The following is an 18,237-nucleotide window of genomic DNA, read 5'->3' on the forward strand; positions in this document are numbered from 1 at the left end:
AGATGAGGTCTCGCTGCCCAGGCGGGTCTCGAACCTGTGGGCTCAGGCAATCCACTCACCTCAGCCTCCCACAGGCACGGGATTACAGGCTGAGCCACCGAGCCCGCCTAACAGCTTTTAAACCTAGTTTTTATGACCAGATGGAAAACAACTCTTCTGTTATCAGCTCTTTCAGAAACCCTCAGTCCCTAAATATTTGGTCTATTTTCTGCCTGAGGACAGTGCTGAAGCATAACTACCACCATTCCCACTCTTGTTACTAAGCAAGTTTTATTTCTGCAGGAGTTGTTAACTAGGTGTTTGCATTTTGAGAAGATCCCCATGTTTAGGATTTCTGCAGCCCCTACATTTGTATAGGTCTTTCCAGTGGTAAATGGGTCATTTTCAGGCTGAGCTGGCAGCGAGTGGCGACAGTAAGATTGAGAATGTTTTGCACTGAATAAATTAGTTTTAATTCAGGAAAGTAACTATTTAGACAAAAAACTGTTTTGACATTTTGGATTAACACATGGTCTGAGAGCAAATTGCAGGCTGATATGGGGTCTGCAGTATACCAGGATAGGAAAAGAGGCCCTTATAATGTAAGCATTTTCACCGATAGTTAGGAGGGTTTAGTCGTGAAGAATGTCACTGTAGTTACAATATTTCATTATTTTAGTTGTACTGTAGTTGCATATTAACTGTGTAGTTTTAACTGGGGGCTTTTAATTTTATAGTATTGTTTCAGTTCCCTTTGGCAAATCCACTTGTAATAAAGAACTTTTCCAAATATTCCCCTTTTATTATAAATATTATTATATATATCTGCATCATAACCAATTCAAATGATGCAGAAAAGTACATGTAGAGAATTCAGTTGTTTTTATACTCCTTTCAGCTGTCGCCATGATTTTTGATTTTTCCTAACTTCTTTTTAATATAGTCAGTTGTTGCCTTTTGGTGGCAGATTAACTGGTTTGACTATTAATAGCGGTAACAGTGACAGTGCAGCTGTGAGAGAGTTAAATTTGCTTTTGAGTCAGGGGTAGACTCTATTAGGTTGAACCCTGCAAAGTTGCTCTGTTCGTAGGTCAGAAATGTCACCTATTGGCGGTTTCGTGTGATTGAGCTGCATGACTGGAAGAATTTGTTCTTTGACGTGATTTCGTAGCAGTCAATGTGGACACACACGGTTGCAATGTGGAAATAGCCCCCAGCTGCTGCTCTTGCCAGTAGCCGAGTGGTGGGTTGATGGTATCGATGGTGAGGGGGAACAGTAGAGGCTGCAGTTCCCAGCACTGCATGAAGGACGAAGGAAGAGCAAGGCAGAACAGAGGACCATGCAGGTGATTGAGTTTGTGCCCATCCCGAATAGAAAAGAACTCTAAGCAAGTAAAAACAGTAGAGTTTTGACGGATTGAAACGGTTTATGTTCTATATTTAAAGTTCCACATTTGGATGATGTCTGGTGAAGAAAAGATATGTCTCTAAATACTGAATGTGATTGTAGCTAGATTAAGATTATATGGCACCACATTTATTTTATTGCTGTGGGTTAGCTATGGCCTCTTTCCCCCAACCCAGATTAATTATTTGTATGTGTGTTTGCAAGAAGTGTAAAAAGGAAATATGGGGTCAAATATACAATCCCATTTTTCATCTGATTTTTTTAGTTTTTCATCTATTAGTTTATGGTTCCATGTGTGGAAGGTGTATCATATGAGATCTGACAATTAAGTTTGCAAACTCATCTTAGAGAAAGTGCCATATGCCTTATTGCTGAATTTCACTACAGTCACCTTTGAAGTGCTCCCCTCAGGAAGTTATGCACTGATGCCAGTGCCTAGTCGGCTGTCAAAGCAATTTTGGAACTCTTTTTCTGGAATGGCGATCAGAGCTGTCATCATATTACCCTTTATCTATCGTTGGGTAAAGAAAAAAGTCATTGGGGGCCAAATCAGGTGAGTGGGAGGGTGTTCAAATATGGTTATGTGTACAGTGCTGTCGGTATAAAGCGCACAGTGGCAAGTTCACAAACTGGTCAGATCTCAACAAATAATGATGACAGCTCATTATTGAGCTGGCCATTCCAGGAAAAGAGTTCCCAGATTGCTTTGACAGTTGGATTAGGCACTGGCATCTGTGCGTAACTTCCCAAGAAGAGTACTTTGAAGGTGTCTGTAGTGATAGTCAGCAATGAGGCACGTAGTACTTTTTCTAGGATGTGAACCATCCTTAATTGTTGGCCCTCATAATAAATATCTTTAGGAAGGTTTAGACTGAGTAGAATCACAGCATTTATAGTTCCTCTCCCAATATGTAGGTCAAGTAGGCAGCATGCCTGATAGAGCATGAACACACTAACCTGGAGTTGCGTGTCAGTCCTCAGGGTATTCATGTTCTTTCTCTATCTAGACTGTGCTCTCAACACAGACACAGTTAAATCACCTCTCCTGTCTTTTCTATGCATGTATTTAAAAAATTCCTTCAGATTTCTCCTCTCAGAATACTTTAGCCTGAAAATATTTATAATATACTACCAAGTAGGTGAGATAGAATTTCTCAGTTGAAAGTAGTTTTATTATGTCTAGTAAACAGTGAATTTCAGCATTCTAAGAGCTATTTAGCTATGGGCTTGAAGAAAAATCTGTCGGTTGTGGTTGGCTTCTTGAGTTTTAATGGGCAGTGATTCTCGTCTTCTGGATAGATTAGGCAGGAACCCCTCTATCTCACCCCCACTCAATAAGAACACATAAAAAAGATGAAAGGAAAATGTGAATGCACTATTTCTTTTCAGAGGTTAAAGAAGAAGTGAGATAGGATGGGCTATGTATGTTTGTCATCTCTTTTTTTCCTAGTAGGGTGTCAAATAATAACCTGAAAAATCATGTCAAATGTTAAAGAAGTTTTTTTCCCTTTTCTTTCTTGCCATTTGAAAAATCACTACAGTGGGAACCTGATAAAATAAGTTTACTCTGATTTTCTATACTAACTCAAAATTTATTTTAATCATGGTGGGGTTGGAGTTTAGATGAAATTCGTCTTTTCCAAATCAGAGTGAAAACACAAGGTGTTTATTCTCAAAGTGGTAGACAAAAACTTGTATGTGTCTGATTAGTATGAATCTGAATCCTGCAGCCCAACCCAAGGGAAGACTCCCTGCATCCCTTTCTTCTCCTGGGACTTTGTCAGAGGCACATTTATTAAACCTTTATGAGCAAGAGTGTTTTTCTGTTTTTGTATTGTTTTGACATTACAGCCCTAAAACTAATGTTACAATTTTCACCCTCAACTCTAATTACAAATCTTTTGCATCATGTACAATCGTACCTTTTCAAACCTCACTGGTGAAATGCATTTAAAATGTTGCCATATGTTTATCTAAAATTTGTGAAGAGACCAAGCGCGATGGAATTACTGACGCTGATGTTACAGGATTTCTGTATGTAAACGACGAGAAAATAACATGTGGTGTATTTATGATGTTCTTTGGATTCCATGGAGTATTATTTTGACAGTGTTTGTCTTGACGAGGGAGACACGCTCTAGAACTTGTAGGTGCTAATCACTGGACTGACTTGGCTGCCAGAAGCCCCACTAGCAGCAGGAACTACAGTATCTGGCACCGTCCTGGGACCAATGGCTGCTGCCTTTGGCAGCCTCAAAGTTAGTCATGTCTGTCACCTACCACCATGTTGGTAGATATTGTAGACTGTTTTCTGTCCATTAATGCCATTTTCCTGCCATTAGTTTGGAAATTAGCGACTCTGTTCTTTTCCTAGTATGAATTTATTATGCTAATCTTAAAAGAAAGAGGACTTGCTTTCAAATTCAGTTGCTGGTTCTTATTTAACCGATGGTGTGTTTTAAATGCTTATATAAATATATTCTGGAATCTAAAATCTGTAACAATTCAGACTTATTAGAATAAAATGTGGAGACTTTGAGACTTCATGTAGAAGTGGGTAAAAAAAGGACATGACTTTTCTATACTGTTGGTCACTGTCAGGGGGAAAAAAAAATTCCCCAAGATGAATGTTGACAGGAATTTGATTTTACTGAAATTGTAGGAAAAATGCTGTGGGAAATGATGAGTGTGAAGATATTACTTTGAGAAATGAGAAACAATTTTGCTGTAAACAGAGACAGAAGAAAGGCAGTAATGGGGGGGAAGGAAAAAAAATCCTATAACAAGGTATCCTCAGGTAAGAGGATTCTTACTGAAGTAGAAGCTTCAGTACCTTTATGGAGTTGTTGCCAATAAGGCTGAATCATCACTGAATCTGACAACTTGAGGCAATAACTTGAAAAATGAAATCGGACAAGATTGCAAATAATGTCACATAATGCGTTTCTAAACTTGCCTCACAAAGCCATGTTCCATTCTTACAACATGATATTCACTAGGTCCTTAATTCATTTTATTTGTGAAAGTTCCTGAATAAGATAGGTATTAAGTACCATATCTTGCCAGCCTTTTAAATTACCCTGATGTGGTTTGAAATAATGATCTCTGAGAATGAGGCCACTTCAGAAGACTAGTGCTGAATCGAGTATGCTTTTAAAAATGAGCAAATCAGGCCAGGTTTGGTGGCTCAGCCTGTAATCCCAGCATTTTGGGAGGTTGAGGAGAGTGGATTGCCTGAGCCAGCAGATTCATAGGAACTTGGCGAGACCTTGTCTCTACAATAAAAATTAAAAAATTAGCTGGGCATGGTAGCGTGTGCCTGTAGTTCCAGCTACTTGGAAGACTGAGGCAGAAGGATCGCCAGAGCCCAGCGGGTCAATGCTGGGGTGGCCGTGAGTGTGCCACTGCACTCCAACCTGGGCAACGGAGTGAGACTCCAACTCAAAAAAATGAGCAAATCTGAAGCCCTTCCCCAGATTAATATCTGAAATCTAAATAAAGTTTTAATTTTTTAAGGCTGATGGGCTAGTTGAATAATTAAAAGAAGAAAAATCGTAAATTATTAAAATAACGCTAATCCCTATGGTAAGTCTGTAGCAATTGTTTCTTAAAAGTTCGCATACTGTCCTTTGATTGTGTGATTGTAATTATTTTCTCACTTGAGGGCTAGTTTATAAAGCTCAGGTGAAATGCATTTGTAGATTTTTTACAGTAAGGTGCTTATGGCAGTCATGTGGGGTGAAAGATGAGGACTTCCCACAATAGTCAGTTTATACTTCTCTGGCTTTGGAATGAATATATGTCGATGACCCTAATTTAGTTTCAGAGGCAACGCAATCCTTATTGTCTTCTGTTGCTAGAACCAGCCACACCAATCAATTGTCAGTTTCAATCACCTTTTGAGACTGTGTATTTATAAAAGTTTGTCTTGGGATTAAGAATATATATAGTACATTGTTCTGAAACAGCTTTGCTTGAGAAAGACAATGGCAATTACAGCAGTAACAATAACTCTAATACTGAGAGCTCATGTTCTTTGAGTTTATACCTGAACTCAGTCTACACGCTTTACCTTTGCTTTCTCTGGGACTGTGCAGTGCAGCCTCTTTTGCATGGTGATTGCATATCTAAGTTACCATTTTGTTCGAGTAAAATGTTAGAAAATTGCGATTTACTTTTTCTTTAACTATGTTAAAACATAGGTAAATGTCTTAATTTTTATTATTTTTTTAAATAGCTTTACCTTTTAGGGAAGTTTTAGCCCTAACATTGAATGGAAAATACAGAATTTTCATATATCCCCCACCCCTTACACATGCACAGCTTCCCTGCTATCAGTATCCCCCACCAGAGTGGTACATTTGTTGCAATTGATGAACTTAGATATTGACATATTATTATCTCCCCACATTCATAGTTTACATTAGGATTCACTCTTGGTGTTGTAAATCTCTCTTCAAAGATGTGTTCTTGTAATATTGTTGAATAGTTTTCAAGGTATGAAGGTCTGTTCAGGGCCACCAGTGCCTGCAACTAGTTTCTGAATAAATGTTTGATGAATAAATTTTGATGAATAAATGAATTATTACAAGTTTTTTTTTTTTTTTTTGAGTTGGAGCCTCACTCTGTTGCCCAGGGTGGAATGATGTGGCATGAGCACAGCTACCATAGTCTTGACGTGCTGAACTTAGGTCATCCTTCTGCTTCAGCCTTCCAAGTAGCTGGGATTACAGGCATATACCACCACGCTCAGCTACTTTTTTGATTTGTTGTATAGATGAGATCTTACCATGTTCCCCACACTGTCCTTGGACTACTGGGATCAGACAGTCCTCTCGCCTCAGCCTCCCAAAGTGCTAGGATTTCAGGCATGAACCACCATTTCTGGCCTAAAGTATTCTTTTTCTTACTCCTTCAGTTCGTATATATTTTTAAGCAAAAAAAAAAATTGAAGACATAGAGTTTCTAAAATCATGATAGAGGAAATTTCTGTTTTTTGAGTATTCTGATTTGGTCATTTCTGAAGGGGGAAATAATCCTGATTATTTTCGTTCTCACTGAGATATGAAGAAGAATTTATCCTTAAATTAGTACTTGTACATATGAGTATATACAGTGCCCATATATTAATTTAACAGGAGTTTCAGCTGTTTGATAGAGTGTGTTACTTGCACTGTACAATATTTTTTACATATTTTCCCCATCTCACCCAGTTTTTATTCTCATGTGAATTAGAAAAATGTAAGACTCAATTCGCTGCCCCGATTTAATAAGTAATGCCTTGTAAATATGTTCATGTCTTTTTTACCCTGTATTTCTGTTTTTCTTTCTTTCTTTTTTTCCCCCTTTTATTTTTTATTTAAAATTGTGGGGTACAATTCAGGGCTAGGTATACAAATATTCACCATGCAAGTACCCTTATCAATGAGGTGTACCCCCGCCTTCCCCAGGCAGATATCGACTACTGTCACTTCCACCTCCCCGCCCCTCACCCCCCTCCCCGAAGTTTCCCGCCACTTTCAATTCTTTGTACTTCTGTTTTTCATAGTTCTTTATAGGGAGATAATCCAAAAGATGGAGGAAAACTAAATGCTCAGTTATATCCTTTGTGGCATTATTTATAAAAAGTGAAATCTGAATCTCAATTTGTTTTTACTGAGATAAGCAGTGTTGCAGATAATCTGACCATGGAAGGGTAGGGTGTGCCTTCCTTCTTTTAATCAAAAGAAAATAGGCTCGAAAGTGGGAAGAATGCCATTTAAGAGGCAGAACAAGCTGTTCCGCCTAGGTCTTGAACCGTTCATGTTAGTAGCTGGTCTTCTCTGGGTTTCTTCCAGGAGAGATATCCAGGGGGCTCTGCGTTGAAACTGAGTAGCATTGGCCTTAGATTTGTGGCTGGTGCTGTTCTCAGGGTAAAAGGAAGATAGGTCAATCTTGAGGAAGAGCTGTGAGGTGGCCAAAGGTGCTTCTCACTCAAGGAATAGCTCCTCAACCCCTGGGCTCCCCAGATAAATGACATTCAGTAAATTTGTTGAGTCCTTTCTGTGTATCAGGTCTTGATCTAGGTGCATCAAGGGAAAAAAAAAATTCCTATTCCTTTGGGAAAAGGGGTTTGGAGGACAATGAATGGTGCCTGCCTGAGCTTGAATCCTCTCACTCACACCCCTCCAAATGTCGAACATGTGGAGCAAGTGAAAGCACATACGGTTCACACGTTCGAGAGCATTAGGAGATAGCCACAAACCTGTGATTAGAGAGGAAACTTAATAGAGGCTTAAGAAAACGAGAACAGGGCTGTGGAGGTCTTAGTCAAAGCAGAGACATAATCACTCCAGAAAGAGAAAGCGGGGACTCCATGTAGTTGACAACACTGATGACAGGAAAGAAGGCTGAATGTGAATGGGATAGGAACCCGTGGCCCTTGGTAGCATTGCTTCTGTGGGAGATTCAGCTGAGTAGAGAAAAGGTATTACTCTGTAAGGCAGGATAGTGAAAGTAAAGATGGAAGGCAGTTAAGGATGCTGTAGAAATGAAAAAGAAATAAGGCCCTGCAAACTCGCCCCCTTTCTCCTACCAGCACCAACTATAAAAACTACATAGAAGAGGGAAAAACTGACAGAAGTAAACATGACTTTTGGACTAGGAACCCAGTCCACTGAATGAATAAGAATAGAACAAAGTAGCCTATATCTATTTAAAACAAACAAAAACCTCTTCCTCAAAATTAGGAAATAGGAATTAGTGCATTTTAACTGATATAAACGCTTGAAAAAATCAGCTATCAAATTAAAGAAAACTGCACAACACTGAACTATGAATTAAATATTCTCGATTAGGTTTCTGGGTGTATGAAACAAACAAACAAAAATCCTACCTTGAATTAGAAATACAAAAGCTGCAAAGATAAATGGACAAAAGACAAAATGAAATGAGAATTAATTGAATTTTGGGGAAATATAGAAGAAAAGACAGAATCAAATCAGAAATGAGAGCAAAATTGCAAGATACCTAAAGGAAAAAGAGATTCAAATGACAGGTAACCCAACATATTAACATTTACATTAAATGCAAATGGCCCAAGCACATCAATGAAAAGTCAGAAATTGGCAAAATACCCTGACCAAATTATATGCAGTCTATAAGAAACTCACTTCAATTATAGTGATATCGGTAAGATTAAAAAAAAAAAATGTAAAAAGATACACCTTATCTTGAATCAAAAGAAAGGTGATTGACTATACAAAGATGACTTCAGAACAAATAAAATTACCAGGGACAAAGAGGAGGGATATTATATATTGATAAAACGATCAGTTCATAAAGATGATACAGCAATCCTAAATGTGTACACAGTAAGCAACTGAGCTTCAAAGTACAAAAAGCAAAAAACAGGCAAAAATCAAGTGAGAAACTGATAAACCCTCAATTGTGGTTAGGGATGTCAACACCCCTCTCTCAGCAATTGATAGACCCACTATTCAGAAAATCTGTAAGAATATAGAATTCAATGATACAATCAAATAATAAGATCAAATTGACAGACTATCCCACCCAACATCAGCAGAAAACATATCTATACATATGGAACATATACCAAGATAAACCATATTCTGGGTAATAGAATAAACCTTAAAAATTTTAAAGCATTGAAATTATACCACTCATGTTTTCTCACCATAATGGAACCTAATTAGAGATTAATAACAGATGACAGATGAAATAATTGAGGAGAGTTTTATTTAAGTGCAGACTTTATTTTTCTGGCTAGGCACTGTGTTGCGCACCTGTAGTCTCAGCTACTTAGGAAACCGAGGCACAAGGATCATTCGAGCCCAGGAGTTTGAGTGCAGCTTGTGTAACACGGTGAGAACCCATCTCTGAAACAAAGTAAAACTGGAAAATGGAACTTGGGAAAATAGATATCGCTCATCTGACAGTGTGCCATAGTGATAATGGTACATATTAGTTTATTGTAATCTGTTATAAATTGTCTCTCTGTTCAATTTATTTTACAGCTTCTCTGTTAAAAGGACTAAAACATGCTAACATAGTGTTACTTCATGACATCATTCATACCAAGGAGACACTGACACTTGTGTTTGAATATGTGGTAAGTAAAATAAGACTTTTGAATTCAGACTTTTAAAATATGAATGAAATTCTTGAGTGTTATCATAGGGCTTTGTTTCCTGTTCTTCAGTATTTTATTTGAATGTGTGAAAGTTGTAATGTTTGTATAATATAGTGGCCATATATGAGATTTTTGAATAATGTGTTTCTTGATAAAAACCCAGAAAAATGCTAAGTTGAATTTTGATCAGATAGCATATCTATTTATAACCTATCTGTTACTAAGGTACACTGTAATTTTTAGGTTTATCACCTGGCATTAAACAGCATGATGGTGATCCCTTTCAGAAGAATTTCATAGACTATAAAAATGTTTTTTCTTTGGACTTGTAACTTGGTTTGTTCAAGCATCCTTATTAAGATGCTTTTTTTGTGTTTGTGGAAGAAGGTCTGGTACTTACAATTTAGACTTCAAAGTTTTCCCCTCAGTTGGTGTGTCAGCTATTAATTAAAATTCCAATCTGCATAGCACACAATGTAATGATCTTACTGTGTTGAGGGTATTATTGATAGAAGACTTGGACTTGAACTCATAATTAATCTTTCTCCATTTCCCTTAGAAAAACATATGGTATTTATGTAGCATCACTTCAACAGTTAACTAGAATCATGAAACGTAACTATGATAATTAGCATTGCAATTCTCACTGATGGATCTTAGAACATGTAATTTATAAGATACAAATGACATTCGTGCAGACTTTTATTGAGAAGAATAGCTGTTGGTATTGTGAGTGTATTAAGATCCCATTTTGTAATTACCATACTACTTTTTTAAAAAATTTGAGGTAGTTTCCATTTCCCCTTAAAAATATAAAAGAATGAATATTTGTAGCATTTTTATCTTGCTTATGTTTGCCTGTGTCTGTTTGCCATTTGGAAACTGTTGTCTTATGAAGAAGCCATTCATCTTGTCTATTTACATATAAATGATAGATACATTTGAATAATATGGTAATTCGGCTACAAGGACTGCTAGAGCTGAGCAGTTGCATCTATTACATGGTACCAAGAAAGGGTGCAGATTCACACATCAATGCAAGCATAATTTCTTTTGTTTAATCCATGATTTTGGAGTCAGTAATGTATTCAGTTGATTTAGACTTGGAACTTTTGATTCATATTTTCAGGGTTGTGCAGCTTACATATTTCAGTTAAGCCTAGATTTTCCTTGCTATACTTCACAAACTTTTGTAATGTTTTGTAGAAAAGAGACTTAAAAAATGTACTTATTCCCTCCCTCAAACTGGATAAATAAAATAAAAGGAAGAAAAGTAACTGTGCACCAAAATCGGTAACAATGATAAACTAATAAAAATAATTGAAAATATGTCCTTCATATCTTAAAAATTAATGAAATCTATTTGTGAAGCTAAAAATGTACACATTGGTTCAAATGTCATCTGATGATTTGATATTTTGTGACATTTCCAAATAAAAGGAAAGACATTCACTGTCCTGCAATAATTTGCTGATTAAGAATGACTTTACACATAATCACTTTTCTTGATGCAAGTAACATTTTCCAGTGTCCTGACTCTTGTGCGGTATCCCAGGTCCTTTGAATTACATATAACTTCTCTATGGAGTTAGCTATGCCGATGGCTCTCTTTCCTTTTATACAGTGAGGGAGCCTGGGTCTTCACACCTTCCAACTGGCTGCTTCTTCTGTCCTCTCTATCTTTATTGCCTTAATTCCCACTGCTTTGCCTTTCTCCTTTCCACCTTTCTTTTTCTATTCTCATTTTTCCTGTCTCAGGTAAAACAGTTTTTGCTACCACACCTGAAGTTAAAGTTTTTTTTCATTTTGTTCATTTTAAGTAAAAGACGTTTCAGTAAATTTCTGAAATCGGTGTATGGTGAAAAAAACAACTTCCGGGTATACACATTTCTTAGAAGAGTCTTCCCAGTTAGGATGGATAGTGTGTAGACATTTCTGAAGGATTAGCCTGCCTATAGCAATTGCCCAATACAAAAATAACTTTCCTGAGTATTGCCTCAAGTTTTTTTTTTTTTTAACATTGCTTTTCAATCACTTGTTTTTTTGTAACTATGGTAATACCTCAAGAAGAATTAAGGTACTTCCATACTTTCATGAATTAGTTTAATCACTTTGCTTTCCTCACAGTATATAGCAGAAATAAACTGTACTTTTTTTTCCTGCATGTTTCATAGCAGTGGAAAGGCAGTAGTGATATTGAAACATGAAATGCCTTGGGCATGAGAGCAGGTCTTAGTGACAGGCATAGGGTAGAAAACAGGAGGACACTATGGGCTTGAAATGAATAAGTGAGGGCTGCAAAAAAAAAAAAAAAGGCAGTGGTGAGAGAATGTTTTAAGACAAGTTGTTCCACAGTAGTGAAACCCAGCTGTATTGTCACTAAAAAGTATGGAGTTTTATGCTGGGCATTGTGCTGAGAGCTTTATATCCGTGGTCCCTTTTGGTGTTCTCAACAGCCTTGAGGAACTGTAAATATCATCACTTTACAAAGGAGAAACCTAAAGAATAGGGAGATAAAGTGGCTTTTCCAAGGTCTTGACCCAACCCCATCTTACTCTGAATCCTAATTGGACTGTTCTACCTCCCTTTTATTTTATTTATTTATTTATTAATTTTTTTGAGATGGAGTCTCACACGGTCGCCCAGACTGGAGTGCAGTGGCCGCTCCCGGCCACCACAGCCTCGACCTGCTGGGCTCCAGCGATCCTTCGGCCCCAGCCTTCCGAGTAGCCGGAATTACAGGCATGCGCTACCACGCCCGGCTGATTTTTTGATTTATTGTAGAGATGAGGTCTCGTTGCCCAGGCGGGTCTCGAACCCGCGGGCTCAGGCAATCCACTCACCTCAGCCTCCCAAAGGCGCGGGATTTACAGGCTGAGCCACCGAGCCCGGCTTCCCTTTTATTTTTACTGTTTTACTTAGGCTGAACTTGTGGCCAGAAGAGCCAAAGGAAATTCTCCTTTTTCTGTAACCTCCTTTACTCTCCACTTAAGATCCTGAGTGCAGTTAAATGCTAATACAATTAAACCGCTTTATGGTTTAAAAAAATTTTGTGGAATTTTGAAAACCTATCCATTTCACTTTTATTTCAATTACAAAATATGTTTTAAGTTTCCATAAAGCAAACTTATAAGTTACAGTATTGCGCCATATAGGGTGGGGGGCAAAAATCCCTGGAATTATCTTTTGGAGGATGGATTGGATCCCTTATTGTACCAGCTTCCCTGTAAAGTGAGTATTCCAGGAACTCATCAACATCAGTGTACCAACTACCATTGTTGTGGGAGGCTACACTTGACTTCGGTGAATTTTTTGGGGAGATTCTTTCAATGCGTGTGCCCATTTCATGATGGGTGATTTACAAGCACACCTGCCCACACCACACTGAGTGTTCAGTACTTTTGACCCAAAACGTCATGATCCCATGCCACACCCTTATTCACCCATCCTTACCCCCAGCAACTTTTTTTTGTTTGTTTCCCTGGATGAAAAAAACTTATCAAAGGGAAATGTTTTGCTGATATGGAAGAGGTGAAACAAAAACTAGCCAAAGCACTAAAAGGCATCAACACTGATGAGTTCACAAACTGTTTTGAGCCGTAGAAAAAACCATCTCAGTAGGTGTTTTGCATCAAACAGAGAGTGCTTTGAATGTGACCGGAATTTAAACATGTAAGAATAAATACACAATTTTTAATAAATAAATTCTTTTTTGGGGGGTCTCCCTCATATTCCACTAGGGTCTACTTAAACACACACACTCGAACAGGCACAGAGCATTGTCAGTTAGGAAGTTCTAAAATTGGTATCCAATAATTTAATCTGAAGTTGCTAAACTTAATGACAGTGTTGACGTGTTTCAGAATTGTTAACATCAAAGTTATTTTCTAAGCAATGTTGATTTTGAAGTTTCATGTAATTCACAGTATCCTTTTTTTGAGGTAAGGGACATTGTAAATTAACGTATTGGAAAAAAAATCAATGTTTTATGCCCATTAAAACCCTGGATATGAAAGTAAAATAATTTAAGATCCATTAGGTACTATTGAATTTTCCCTTTTGATTTCACAGTTAATTAAGTTTTCAAGGGCTTTTGGGGGTTCCTATGTAATTTGAGTTTCACCAAGAGAGGGATTCTTATTTATGGTAGTGTACGCACATACAAATATGTTTATGTTTATTGCTTTGAAAGAGAAATCTAAGCCTAGCTCCTTTATGTTATTCCCATGAACACCATTTTAGATTTTAGGTTTGGTTTTCAGAGGCCCAGAATAATGAAACATGTGATGAAAATTCAGCAGTGTGAAAGAATCCTCAAGGAAATGACTTTGGAGATCATTATTAAAGTGATTCTGTGGATAATAGGATTTGTTAGTGTAGGCTTTCTCTTAAGTAATATGAAAAACTTCTAAAACGTTCTGAAATTTAGATTCTTAGCATGCTGACAGAGTGTGTAGATACAATGATTTGTCAGTGCAGGTTGGGGACATGTTAAGAGATGTGCTCCTAGTTTGCTCTTGTGGCCATCAGGTAACACGTGGGCTCCTGTGATGTGTGTGTTTGACTTGTCAAATGTGAAGGAGCATCTTTAATCAAGGAGTGGCTCAGATAACTTGAAAAGGAATCTGGTTTTATAATGGCCTCAAATATTATTATAGCTGTCTTTTTCCTGCATAGATTTAGGACCCAGAAGAGAAATGTAGAAAATAACTCTGGATCAGTGATTCTACAATATATTTAGTTGCGAAAGTGCGAACAAATTTTTCTACTTAAGCAGAAAGTTGTTAAGCGATTTAGCTTTTATATTTTTTTTGCCAAAGACAAATGCCACATTATGTTATTTAACACCATACTGAAAAATGTAAAACAGATTCTACATGTAGAAATAAGAATACCAATAGTAAACATGATTATGTAAGCATATGTTGCCATTAAGCTCATAACTATTTTATTTTAAATCATATAAGAGCAAGGCATGTGTAGCATCATTTTTCATTACATATTTAATAAGTACATATAAGTAGGAAAGCACAAGAGAATGGTGATGGATGAGAAGGAGGGGAAAACGGATGGGTGGTCAATGGTTATAAAGTTTCAGTTATACAAGACAGGCAAAGTCTGGAGACCTACTGTCACCACAGTGCCTATGTTTAACAATATGATATAGTGCGCTTACAAATGTGTTGGAAGAGTACATTTTAGGTAAGGTGTTCTTACCATCAAAAGCATAAAAGGAAAGGGACACAAGGAGCCCTGTGGAGGTGATAGATGTGTTTATTACCTTAATTTTCTCAGTTGTGGTAATGATAATTACCACATGTATTTGCACATGTATATGCACGAACTCATCAAATATTAAATATATGCAGTCATTTTATGTCAGTTATACCTCAAGGAAGCTGTAAAAAAAAAAAAAGGAGAAAAGCAACAAACTTAAAGCAAATCATGATATTGTTAGGAGCAATTTTTTTTCCTACTATGTTGTAAGCTAGTGAAATATTCCAGACTAATGCATAACATTATATAAAACAAAAGCCTTGTATTCTGCATGGAAACAAAACAGTATCAACAAACATCATCAATCTTTTAAGATGTTGTTATATGCTGTTCATTCTGCAAAGCACTCTCATGGGTGTTATTCTATTAGATTCCATACTTGGCCATTGGGGGTAGGTAGGGCATGTAATATTACTTAGTGTTTTATTGATGAGGAAAAATAATACTTAGAGGATTGAAAGCTGGTTTACTAGAATCACTAAATTATGTTAAAAGCATAAAGATAGGACTTTAACTAGCTCAGGTTCAGGTCTTTTGTGTCTAGAGATGCTGGTATTCCATGTTACCATGTAACTTACCTGTGTTAGCCATCTTCATGACTTTTGATGTGATGCTCTGAGGTGTGGGGTTAGAATATGGAGACATGTAAACTTAATATAGGCCTGGAAGCTGTACTTTACATTCTGTCTTTTCAGCCCGATACACAATTTACCTAATTATTTGGTCTTTCTGCCTCATGCATTTTGATTATTAAATCTTTGGAGGATGCTGTAATTTCCATGATTTTGTACCACATCTGTTCTTGGAAAAACTGTAGTTCTCAGTCAACATTCTAGTTTTCAGATCAAACTGTCCCTGAGCAATTAAACATTTTACTGCTTTTCTATGAAATAAGATATATGTGCACATGCACATGCATGAGCAACTTTAGATGGAGATGATCAGGGAAGGCTTGCTGAAAAGTGTTTAGGGAAAGTCTGAGGAAGGTGACTAAGGGCAACCCATGTGTTTTGAGGGAAGAGCATCCTAGGCAGAAGCCTTGCGTGAGACACAGCAGGACTGAGGCCGAAAGGGATCTTACAAGGATGACTGTAGGAAGAGACAAAGTTCAAGGCGCGGTGGTGCCCAGATCATGTTGGCCTTGAATAGTTTGGCTTTAATGAGTTTGACTTTTACTCGGAATGAGATGAGAAGTCTCTAAAGGATACGAATTCAATCTGGTTTATATTTTAATTGGGCCTCTCTGGCTGCTGTCTAAAGAACAGATTGAAACTGGACAAGTTCTGAATCAGGGAGACCAGTCAAGAGGCTGTTGCAGAGATGGCGTCAGCAGAAAAAATGAGAAGTAGTTGGATTCTGTGTATATATTGTGTGGCTGACAGACCTGCTGGGAGGCCTTTTAAAACAGGCAGAAACAGTGTGAGGCTGGATGGCCACAACCAGAGTAAAAAATCATGTCATAGAACTGTCTACTGGGTATCCTGCTGCTACCAGGAGTGCTGCAACTGGACGTTGTCTCTTATGTTGCTGGTCTTGCTGCCCTCAGTGACTGGATGTTATTAGCTCTGCTGATGATGTCTACATTCTCATTGCTTCTTTGGGTTATTAACTCCTAATGCTAAGCCAGAATTGGTTTTGTTAGGTGGGCTAAGATGAGGTCACATGTTTTGATTGCACAGGACCCTGAGAATGTGAGTCTAGCATTTTGGTTTTTCTAATGGCAGGTATGTTCTGTCTTTCATTAAGGTTCAAAAAACAGGAGGTTTCCCCAACATAGAGCGTGCATTCAGATACAGGGCATATTTTCCTTCATTCCCTGCTTTTCGCAATCCCCCTCCCCCCCAAATAAAACTCATAAACATCCATTAGATTTATTATCTAGTCCTGGTTGCATCTAGATAGTGAAAGAATTGCAAGTAGTGTATTCATGGCACCATTGTTTTTAATCTTTGAGAAGTTATCAAGAATGCAGATGGGCAAAGGTGATGGTGGTTTTTAAAATGTGGTAGGAAACAAGTCTGAATCTACAGACATGTAAACTTATAGAACATTAGTAAAAATTTAAAACTAGATTCTTAGATATTAGAGTCTTATAATCTTCATTCTCTCTCTTGATGTTAGCTCTTGATTTCAGCAAATGTTTAACAGGGACTCTTGTGAGACCGTTACAAAAAACAGAAATGAAATCTAGTTGTTAGAAGATTTTTTTTTTTTTTTCAGTTTATATCTGGCTAAGCAACTTTCCCCAAAGCCTATTGATTAGTGAATTGACATCAGCATGGAGAAAAGTCTATCAGGTTATGCCAGGGGGCATTGTCCTTGTCCGTGTTCTATTTGATATTTTATATTTGTGACTTGGAAGAAGACATGGTGACGACGTGCACGACCTATTTGTGCGTGTGTTTGTCATTTCTAGGAACTGTAGTTAACAACGGTGGTGGAGGAATCAAGGCTCAAAAAAGAATCTGATACAATGATGAGCTTAACCTACATGGTGAATTGCCATGGGTATAAGCAAAGCAGTCTGTCTGGTTTTTAAAAAACTTCCCAACCTAATACAGAAAAACGGGGTGAAGGAAAGTTTACTTCAAATCAGTTTATGGACAAAAGACTGGTCATGTGTTTGGCTCTGCGTGAACCAACATTGAGATTGGCTACAACAAAAGCTAACACAAATCCAGACCAAGAGAGCGGCAGCTCCACTGTCCTTGGCACCTGCAAGCACCCTGACTGGCACAGGCGTTGTGTTTTGACAGGAACTGAAGCAAAGGGTGTGCATAAATGAACCAATAAGATGCCAAAGTGGTACCAACAAAGTTGCTGAGAAGACTCAGGAGAGGTAAAGACATACCAGGAGTGCAGAGAAAAAGGCAACATGTACTTTTCCAGACAGGATAAGAAAACCGATAGTGAGAGTTTTGGGAAAGCTGGTTTTGGCTTAATTCTTAGAAGAACATTCAATTTTCTGGTATCTGTAAGTTAAATTTAACGCTTTGAAGTGTAGTGAGCACCTTATTACTAAAAGTATTCAAGTAGAGAGTGAATAGATCCACATCAGAAATACTGTAGGAAGGGTTCTTGACCTGTGCTACATGCATGGCATTGCATGATAGAGTCTGGATGTCATTTTATGTATCTGATACTATGAAGTAAGTTTAAGGTATCTCTGCTTTGCCGTTGAGGAAATTGTTATATAAATTTGTCTCATTTGACACAATTTTTGAAAACAGAAACTCAACTTGTCATGGTCATTCACTTAATTATTTGTTTGTTGTTTTTCTTTTTCTTTTTTAAAAATTGTATATTTTTTATTTTAAAATTGTGGGGTACAGTTAAGAGTTAGGTATACAAGTATTCATTATGCAAGTATCCTTGTTGATGAGGTATGCCCCCCTTCCCCAAACATTGACTACCGTTAATCCCACCTCCCTGCCTATTCCCA

The 18,237-nt window shown here is 37.5% G+C and overlaps 1 protein-coding gene across 4 annotated transcripts in view; it reads left to right on the plus strand.

The window, feature by feature from the left end:
- The window catches only part of CDK14 (cyclin dependent kinase 14), a 503,831-nt gene that overhangs the window by 150,532 nt on the left and 335,062 nt on the right, over window positions 1-18,237 (plus strand). For all 4 annotated transcript variants that reach the window (XM_021713156.1, XM_008059636.2, XM_021713157.1 and 1 more), the window contains one exon: window positions 9,403-9,497. In XM_021713156.1, coding sequence (XP_021568831.1) covers window positions 9,403-9,497 — 95 coding nt within the window. The remainder of the gene's footprint in view (window positions 1-9,402; window positions 9,498-18,237) is intronic.

Source organism: Carlito syrichta, unplaced genomic scaffold (assembly GCF_000164805.1).
Source record: "Carlito syrichta isolate Samal-C Ts95f unplaced genomic scaffold, Tarsius_syrichta-2.0.1 Scaffold304306, whole genome shotgun sequence".
Taxonomy (NCBI): domain Eukaryota; kingdom Metazoa; phylum Chordata; class Mammalia; order Primates; family Tarsiidae; genus Carlito; species Carlito syrichta.